Consider the following 9,499-nt stretch of genomic DNA (forward strand, 5'->3'; position numbering starts at 1 on the left):
AGATAAATCAAAGACAAAGAAGTTCATATTGTCCTTCAAAATGTATTAATTGAGTATTTATGGATATAAGATAGTAATTCTAAAAGTTGAAGTGTCATTGTTTGTTTTAAATAAAAAATAGTAAAATATTTTGTCCTAATTATGTATCATTTTATAATATTTTAAAATTATATTTATGCCTGAATAATTACGTAATAAAAATGAAAAATGAAAATCATAATTATATATATATATATATATATATATATATATATATATATATATATATTAGTTGGATGCTAAATTTTTTTAAAAAATTATCAAATATTAATGAAATATTAATTTTAAATATAATAATTATCATATAAAAATACTAATAAATTTAAATATACATTGATAATGAAATTATGAATTAAAAAATAAAATATTTTAAAGAATATTTTTTTTTCAATGTGATATGATATAGATAGGTCAAAATTGAAATAGTATTTATTAAAATAGTGTTTGAGGTTGAACTGGTATCATTTTAACCCTTTGTTTTTTACATATATTCCCTTTCGAATATTACTGTGCTCCTTCCTCTTCAGCCCCGTCAAATCAACACAATCTACGGCCCCAGTATCAACTTTTTCTTTTTTATTTCAATTGTCTATTCTTATCCCTTAAACATAGTTATCGTCAGATTAATTAATTAATGAAGCTCTAATTGTGGCAGTAAACTAAAATTCCGTTAGGAAATTAGTTGAACTGTGTGTGAGGACTCTCCTGATGTTTTATTTGATTGTGTGATTCATAAGCACGTGCATAGGTGTACTTATAGTACGATTAACAGAACACTTCTTTTGTTATGATTTAGACTTTGCTAATCTGATCACACTCCAGACCCTTTTCAAGGCTGCCATTCAACACCACTTTCTCTGCCTTAATTTCTTTCTCAGTTATGTGGTCGTTCGGGCAATTAGATCGCCGCCCAAACAGGAGGGGGGCGTGCTCCTCCTCCTTGAGGTCCTCCCCTTCCTCCACTGTCCTCCCCCAACCGCCGAAGCGCCGCACCATGGAGGAGCTGTGGAAGGACATAAGCCTCAACGCGTCTTCCTCTGCACTCGACCAACATGGTCTTTACCACCACCGCCACCCAGCCGACTCCTCGTCGCCTCCCTTTCCTAACATGGTACTCCAAGACTTCCTCGCCGGACCGCTGAACCGGCCGCCTTACCTGAAGCCAGCCGCCGCAGAGGAACTACCGTTCCAGCCTCCCGAGGCCGCCCTCAGCCTCGGCTCCGGTCTGGAGTTCCAGCTCCTGGGCGAGCCCGATCAGACTAAAGCTCAGTCCAATTCCAGCTCCAACAATGTCGCCAGCAACGCCAGCAACGTCTCCTTCATTTCCTCTGCTTTGCCTGTCGGCCCGCCCTCCCCGACCGCGCTCTTCTCGTTCTGCTCCAGAAAGAGGTCGAAAGAGAGCCCGGGAGCCGCGGACCGCTGCCAAAAGAGAATGATCAAGAACCGAGAATCCGCTGCAAGATCGCGGGCGAGGAAGCAGGCTGGTCTCGTGCTCCCTACCCTCTCTTTTGAATTCATCCATTGAATCTCTGTTCTTCGTGTTCCTCCTGCTCGATTGCAGGCATACACCATCGAGCTAGAGTTGGAGGTTTCCCAGCTCAAGGAGGCGAATGCCAAGCTGCTAAGGCAAAACGAAGAGGTGATATTAACTTCATTTTTCTCGGATCATGCTATTCGGTAGATACTAATTAGCACTGGTGCATGGACTGCATCATCAGTTGAAGAGGAATCAGGTGGCCGTGGTGACCAAAACTACCCTGCAAAGGAGCTCGACAGCACCATTTTGAGGAGGAACATGGAAGATCAGAGAAGAGAGGAGAAGAGAAGAGAAGGGGCGAGAGACCATTTGAGGTGCAGCATGGGAGATTAATTCCTCCATTATTCTCCGCTATCATTCTGACTCTTTTCTGTTTGTGTGATGGTCTTGCCGACATTTAGTACACGCTCTTACATTTTAACTGAGACATCAACAAGTATCTGTTTTGTGCAGAAGTAGTATATCTATTGTATAAATATATAACGACGGCAACCGTATAAATATATACAGGTGGCAAAAGTTGAAGTTGAGGTCGTTAATGATCTGACCCGCGTTGGAAGAAGATAAATCAGATGAGCAGAGATATGAGATAATTTAAAGTAATATTTATATCATAAATTCTGGTGGAGTAACAACTCGATTATATTCACGGGGCAACTGTATAAATATAAACTATGGTAGTACAAAGGTTAAATTGTCACAAAAGGGTCATTTTTGGATGGTCCCACACATTTAGAAGAGAATAAATCTTGAAAAAACTTATTCAGTCTTAATCGATCTTTCTAAATAGAGTATAAGATAATCTAAAATAATATTAGACATACTGAGAATCGATATGGCTGTATCTGCGAGGCAACTAACTTAGGCACGAAGAATCTGATGGGACTTATTTTAATCGACCGATCAAAATGTGATCTCTAATCTCATTAATGCAGCTGTGCGGGCCAAATTAATTGATGTGTTCAAAGATATGAAAATCTGAAAGAAATGACAACTGCCCATCAGTTTCTACGGAACAGTCGTCAGCAATATTTTAGCTCAGCGGTGGGAGAAATATAAAATAATAATAATAATAATAATAATAATATAGATTTTATATTTTAATTAATTGTAATCCATGTAAGTGTATAATTTTAAATGTGCATATGAATTTTCATACCGTTATACGATAAATGATATGTTCATTTGTGACAGAATTTAAATTTATGGTTAGAAAGTTAATTTTGAACCATTAGCGCAGAAATCATATGATGATATAGTTTTAATCTGGATTATATATTAAAATTGATAGAGGTATAAGTGCTTGTTCGGATGACTTCATTCTAACCATTAATTTTAAAAGGAAGACCCTCTAAAAAAAAGTGACATTATATTTTTTGACAAGTTATACAATTTAGATCATCCAATTTAAATTGGATGGACGATATCTAATTAATCTAAGAAGTTCTTCTACCCCTCATTTGGTATAAATAGAATTCCTCTCATTCATTCATTCAATTTTTAACCCCAAAGCAAGTATTGCATTCTATATTTACATTTGGAGAGTTCGAGAAACTTTTTCGAATAGAAGATCTTGTGATTTGTAATGTAATTATCGCAAGATAAAGTCATTGTATTTTGAAAGACAATTGTTGTGTTCCATGAGCACTATGTACGAGACAGATTCTTCTTAAAGAGATACAATCCAACTCTAACCTCGACTTCACCAAAGTAGTATTATACCATCATTCTACCTATGCTCAAATTGTACCACCATTAGATCCAACAATTTTAATATGATTTTTTCATGTAATCTTGATGGATTCATCATTGACAACTCTTGTTCCACTGGCGCATGGCAAGAAATAGGAGAAGTTTACAAGTACCGATTTCAAGAGGTGACAACAAAAGATATTGTTTTACATATCACGTTGAACCTTGTGAGATTCTCACGTGAATGCCCCCTCCATATCTCAAGGCCAGATTAATTTAGGAAAGAGGGTGACATATGATATTCGGGGACATAGTGACTTCTTATATCAAAATTATGTCCTCAATAGCTTAGATAACACATTATACAACATGTATAGTTCAATGCCAATTATAAATAAATTATGAGAATCTCTCAAAAGAAAGTATAAAACATAAGATGCCAGACTAAAAAAATTCATCATTGGCAAATTCTTAGACTTCAAAATGATTGATTCCAAAATTATGACGACTAAAGTCCAAGAGTTGTAGTTGATCCTATATAATATGTATGTTGAGGGCATGACAATGAATGAGTTCTTTCAAGTTACTGCGATGATTGAGAAACTCCCATATTCGTGAAGGAAATTCAAAAATTATCTAAAGCATAAGAGAAAGAAGATGAGACTTGAGGATCTGATTGTAAAACTGTGGATTGAAATAGATAATCGCAAGCAATTAAAATCAACAAAAATGTCTATATTTGCAAAGACAAACATGATGGAACCAAACATTGACAAAAAGAGAAAGTATCCCGACAAAGGGAATAGTCAAGGGAGAGCCAAGAAGTTCCGAGGAATATGCCACGACTATGACAAACCGAATCACAAGGGTAAAGATTGTCGATGTCCAAAAAAACCACTCAAGTGCACATGACTGAAGATAAGTCTATGTCAATAGATATGTCAGAATTAGACATGATTATCATTGTATTTGAAGCCAACTTGATGGACAATCCAAGGTTATGGTGAGTTGATATTGGTGCCACATGACACCTTTACTCTGACACAGCATAGTTTTCAACTTATATCCCTATTAATGGGGAAAAAACTAATCATGGACAATTCTGCAATCTCCAATATTGTTGGTCTTATTAATGTGGTACTAAAGATGACATCAGACAAACAAGTGACATTAATTGATGTGTTTCATGTTCCTAACATTCGCAAAAAAATTTAGTGTTAGAGTTGAGTCTTCTCAAAGCTAGTTTTATGCTAGTGTTTAAGTCAAATAAATATGTATTAACAAAAATGGCCAATTCATAGGCAGAGGGCACATAAAAATAGTCTACTAAAAAAATAATGTAATAACTATACATCGTGACTTTAATGGTAATAAAATTATAAATTCTACTTATTTAGTCAAGTGTTCTAATTTATGGCATGTTAGACTTGGACGTGTAGATTATAACACTTTGCAACAACTTGTAAATTTAAATTTATTGTCAACATTTAGTGTTGATCCAACACATAAATGTAAAATATGTGCTGAAGTTAAATGACAAAGTTATCTCCATTTAATGGAAAAGAAATATGCCCCCTCTAGAATTAATTCACAGTGACATATGTGATTTAAAATCAGTGAAAACTAGAGAAGACAAAAAGTACTTTGTTACTTTAGTGATGAGTGCACTAGATACTATTATGTGTATCTATTGAAAGACAAAGATGAAGCCTTAAAAGTATTTAAAAATTATAAGAATAAAGTTGAGAATTAAATTGATGAATGAATTAAAAGAATTTGAAGTGATCGAGGAAGAGAATATGATGATTCATTTGATGAACTTTATGTAAATATGACATTATTCATTAAACGACATCTCCTTACTTTTCTACATTAAATGGTATTATCGAGCATAAGAATAGAACTTTTAAAGAAATGATGAATATTATGTTGATAAGTTTGGATTTACCCAGAACTTATGGAGGGAAGATATTTTATCAGAAAACCATATTCGATCACAATAAATTCCCTCAAAAAAAAAAGAAACACAAAACTCCTTATGAGTTTTGGAAGAGTTATAAGCTTTCTTATAAAATATCTAAAATTGTGAGGGTGTTTGATTAAGATGAAAGTGCCTTAGCTAAAACAAACCTAAATAGGGCAATCGATGTATTTTTATTGGATATGCTAATAATAGTAGTGCATATCAATTTTTGATGCACAAATCTGTTGGAGACCGTTGGTGGCCAACTAGAAGGGGGGTTGAATAGCCCTGCATAAATTAAAAGAGATACCCTTCTTGGACTTATAACTTAAACAAACACTTGCATAAATAATTAAATAAACAGAAAGAGGAGGCTCACAGAATTTACTTGGTTACAATCAGGGAGGTTGTTAATCCAAGGAAGTTGAAGCGTAATAAAGATTTCCTTCAGGCGGAGGAGCCTCTTACATCATTCAAGCACAGACAATGAGAAGCTAAACTAAACAAGAGAAGCGTACAAGTGTTGAATATCAAATTGCTTGTTCATTAAAAAGCTTCTGGACCAAGGCTGTATTTATATCCTTGGTCGGGGCGCCTGGACGGTTCCGGGCGCCTGGAAGGGGATAAAAATTTATCCCCTTCACAAAGGATCATGGTCAAACGTGATCTGGTCAAAGTCATATTCTGGGAGCCCAGACTGGTTCGAGCGCCCGAATTGATTTCGGGCGCCTGGAACCTTAAAGTCAACATTGTTGACTTTTTGTGGTCAGGGCTCTCTGCTCCGGTTCTACTCGCCTCAGTCCGGATCTTCCGCTCCGCTCACTTGGGTGATTTCGGCCAACTGAAATAAGGCTCACCCGAACCCAATTTTGGTCTTCTCGAGCAAGCTTCCGCTCCGGCTTCTCATCCCTTGGAATTGTCGCGTGCTTTCTTCTCGTCTGCCAGTGTACTCATCCGCAGCTCTTCGTCTGTCGGACACACCGAGCCCGTCGGCTCTCTCCCGTGCCGACCTTCTCGCTGGTTACATCTCTTGCTCCTCGAACAATCTTCCGCTCTGGCTTCTCGTCCCTCAGAAACACTGCACGCTTTCTTCTCATCCGCGGTGTACTCTTTCGCAGCACTTCATCTCTCAGACGCACTGACCCCATCGACTCTCTCTCCCGTGCCGTCCTTCTAGCTAGATACATCTCCCGCTCAACTTCCTGTGCTCTTAGGTTCCTGCACACTTAGACACAAGTCAAAACACCACAGGACCTAACTTAATTTGTTAGATCACATCAAAACAACCTGGGGTTCTAACAATCTCCCCCTTTTTGATGTGAGCAACCCAAGTTAAGATAGGGTAAACCAACATAAATCAAGAGTAATAAATTTTGCATGAAAGTGCAAAAATTTGATCTACCTCCCCCTAGACTCAATATTTTCCTTCTCCCCTTTTGATCACATAAAAAATGGGGTATCACAACATGTCTAAGGGTTATAACTTTGAAAACTTTGAAAAATTCGAAGATGATTTTTGATATCACCAAAAAGAATTTGCAATAATTTTAGAAACTTTAAAAAAATTTCTAAGTAAAATTAAAGAAAATTTCTAAGTTAAAAACTTTGCAAAAGAAATTTCTAAGTTTAGAGAACTTTGCAAAAAAAAAAAAAAGAGTAATTTCCAAAAAAATGTTTGAAAAGACTTTTTAAAGCATTATCTAATTTCAATTTAATGTGTTATCAGTTAGTCAATTAAATATTTTATTTCAATATTTGGCTTCCAGGCTGTAGCGAGGGACTATGCCTTTTTGGTTATTGGATCATCAACCACTTCTAGACAAAGCCGTATAAAAAAAATTAAACGTTTAATTTTCTTACTGAAAGCGCTAAGTCTAAATTCAAGTTCAAGTAAAACAAGACTTTGGAACTCAATATAGGTTCCAGCCAACTGGATTAATTAGAAATTTCTTCGGGGCATATTTCTTTGAAATGTTTCTAATTTGTCCCTTATCATATCTAAGGTACCAATTTAATCCATAAAATTTTCTAATATGTTGATTATTTGAGCATGCATGATTTTTTTAAAATATCAACTTATATTTTCAAAATATCATTTTCTAATTGTAACCTTTTAAAATCATCTAACAGACAAGATTTATCTAGAATTAATTTCAACTCTTTATTTTTTTTTTCTAGCATGCAACAGTCTTTAGTTAATAACTTTACAAATTTGAACATTTGGTCAGGTGGTAGAGACCATCCCTGACTTACCTTATCGCCTTTTGATGCTCCCTTTGTTGAGCTGCTTTCTTCTGAAGACTCTCCTCCTTCATCGATGCTCATCTAGGATGAGCTTTCTGTGTCCTCGGGAAGGAATTTGGCTATAAGAGCTATCTCGGTAATTTCTTTGATCTCGGATTCTTCTGATGACGACTCAGTATCCATTGAGGAGTCGGATTCGGCTTTAATCAGTTCTTCGTGGAGCTTCAAGAACTTTTTCCAGAGTTCTTTTGCACTTTAGTAGTTGCCGATTCTATCGAGATCCTCCACCGATAGTACACTTATGAGATGATATTCAACCTTACTGTTTGACATGAAATCGTCGCGTTGCATTTTGGTCCAGAGGCGTTTTTCAATTTCTTCTCCGTTCACATTCTTTGGTGCTTCATAACCAAATTTCATTATTAGTAAAATACTGAAATATGTTTTAAGAAATACCTCCATCCGTCACTTCCAAAACGTGAACTCCCTCTCGAACGTTGGTGGATAGATGTTAGCTCCGACCATCTCGTTGCTTCAGTCGGCGGTTAGTCTTTTTGAGACGTCCTTGCTCTGATACCACTTGTTGGAGACCGTTGGTGGTTGGCTAGAAGGAGGGTTGAATATCCCTACACAAGTTAAAAGAGATACCCTTCTCGGACTTATAACTTAAATAAACACTTGCATAAATAATTAAATAAACAAAAAGACGAGGCTCACAGGATTTACTTGGTTACAACCGGGGAGGTTATTAATCCAAGGAAGTTGAAGCGCAATAAAGATGACCTTCAGGCGGAGAAGCCTCTTATAGCATTCAAGCACAGACAATGAGAAGCTAAACTAAATAAGAGAAGCGTACAAATGTTGAATATCAAATTGCTTGTTCATTAAAAAGCTTCTGGACCAAGGTTGTATTTATAACCTTGGTCGGGGCCCCTGGAGGGTTCCAAGCACCTGGAGGGTTCCAGACGCTTGGAAGGGGATAAAACATTATCCCCTTCGCAACGGATCATGGTTAAACGTGATCTGGTTAAAGTCGCATTCTGGGCGCCCTGACCGTTAAAGTTGACTTTTTGCGTCCAAGCTCTATGCTCCGGTTCTGCTCGCCTTGGTCCAGATCTTCCGCTCTGCTCGCTCGGGTGATTTTAGCCAACTGAAATAAGGCTCACCCGAACCCAATTTCGGCATTTTCGAGCAGGCTTCCGCTCTGGCTTCTCATCCCTCGGAATCGTCACGTGCTTCCTTCTCGTCTGCCAGCATACTCATCCATAGCTCTTTTTCCCTTAGACGCACCGAGCCCGTCGGTTCTCTCCTGTGCCGACCTTCTCGTTGGCTGCGTCTCTTGCTCCTCGAGCAATCTTCCGCTCCAGCTTCTCGTTCCTCGGAAACACCGCACGCTCCCTTATCATCCGTCGGTGTACTCTTCCGCAGCACCTCATCCCTCAAACGCATCGAGCTCGTCGGCGCTCTCTCCCGTGCCATCCTTCTCGCTAGCTACGTCTTCCGCTCGACCTCCTGTTCTTCTAGGTTCCTGCACACTTAGACATAGGGTCAAAATACCACAGGACCTAATTTAACTTGTTTGATCACATCAAAATAACTTGGGGTTCCAACAATATCAATAGTTCTTGATATACATGTTAGAACATCAATTAAATCAAGGAATACTGTATTTTTTGAAGATATCTTTCCTTGCAAAGAGAGGAAAGAAGAAAGTTCAAATAAAAGAACTTGTAAAACTATAAATATGGATAATAATGGAAATAATGAAGAACCAAAACGCGATAAGAGTGCCAAAATAATAAATTCATTTCGTCCTGATTTCATGACTTATAGGTTGAAAATGAACCAAGGATAATAAGCGAAGCCTTATCAAATCCCAACCCAAGGCTCCCTTTTGGAAAGAAGTCATCAATAGTGAAATAAATTCTATCATGCAAAATTTGACTTGAGAATTGGTGGATATTCCACCTGGAATCAAGCCTTTAGGATGTAAATGAATCTTAAAGAATAAATATAAGGTTGAT

General features: G+C 37.2%; 1 protein-coding gene across 1 annotated transcript; it reads left to right on the forward strand.

Annotated features, from left to right (window-relative positions):
* The first annotated feature begins 799 nt into the window (after positions 1-799).
* On the forward strand, positions 800-2,009 carry LOC121980988 (protein FD-like). The gene is made up of 3 exons (XM_042533318.1): positions 800-1,519; positions 1,601-1,678; positions 1,758-2,009. Exons 1-3 carry the CDS (start codon positions 920-922, stop codon positions 1,824-1,826), a joined length of 747 nt encoding a protein of 248 aa, XP_042389252.1. The 5' UTR covers positions 800-919; the 3' UTR covers positions 1,827-2,009.
* Positions 2,010-9,499: the final 7,490 nt, after the last annotated feature.

The sequence above is a fragment of the Zingiber officinale genome, chromosome 1B (assembly GCF_018446385.1).
Source record: "Zingiber officinale cultivar Zhangliang chromosome 1B, Zo_v1.1, whole genome shotgun sequence".
Classification (NCBI taxonomy): Eukaryota; Viridiplantae; Streptophyta; class Magnoliopsida; order Zingiberales; family Zingiberaceae; genus Zingiber; species Zingiber officinale.

What these genes read in the sequence shown, in the direction of transcription:
- LOC121980988 (XM_042533318.1), top strand. Translation starts at nt 920, where the DNA reads ATGTGGTCGTTCGGGCAATTAGATCGCCGCCCAAACAGGAGGGGGGCG. An exon ending in GATCGCGGGCGAGGAAGCAG is followed by an intron (nt 1,520 to 1,600) that starts GCTGGTCTCGTG and finishes GCTCGATTGCAG; the next exon opens with GCATACACCATCGAGCTAGA. An exon ending in TGCTAAGGCAAAACGAAGAG is followed by an intron (nt 1,679 to 1,757) that starts GTGATATTAACT and finishes CTGCATCATCAG; the next exon opens with TTGAAGAGGAATCAGGTGGC.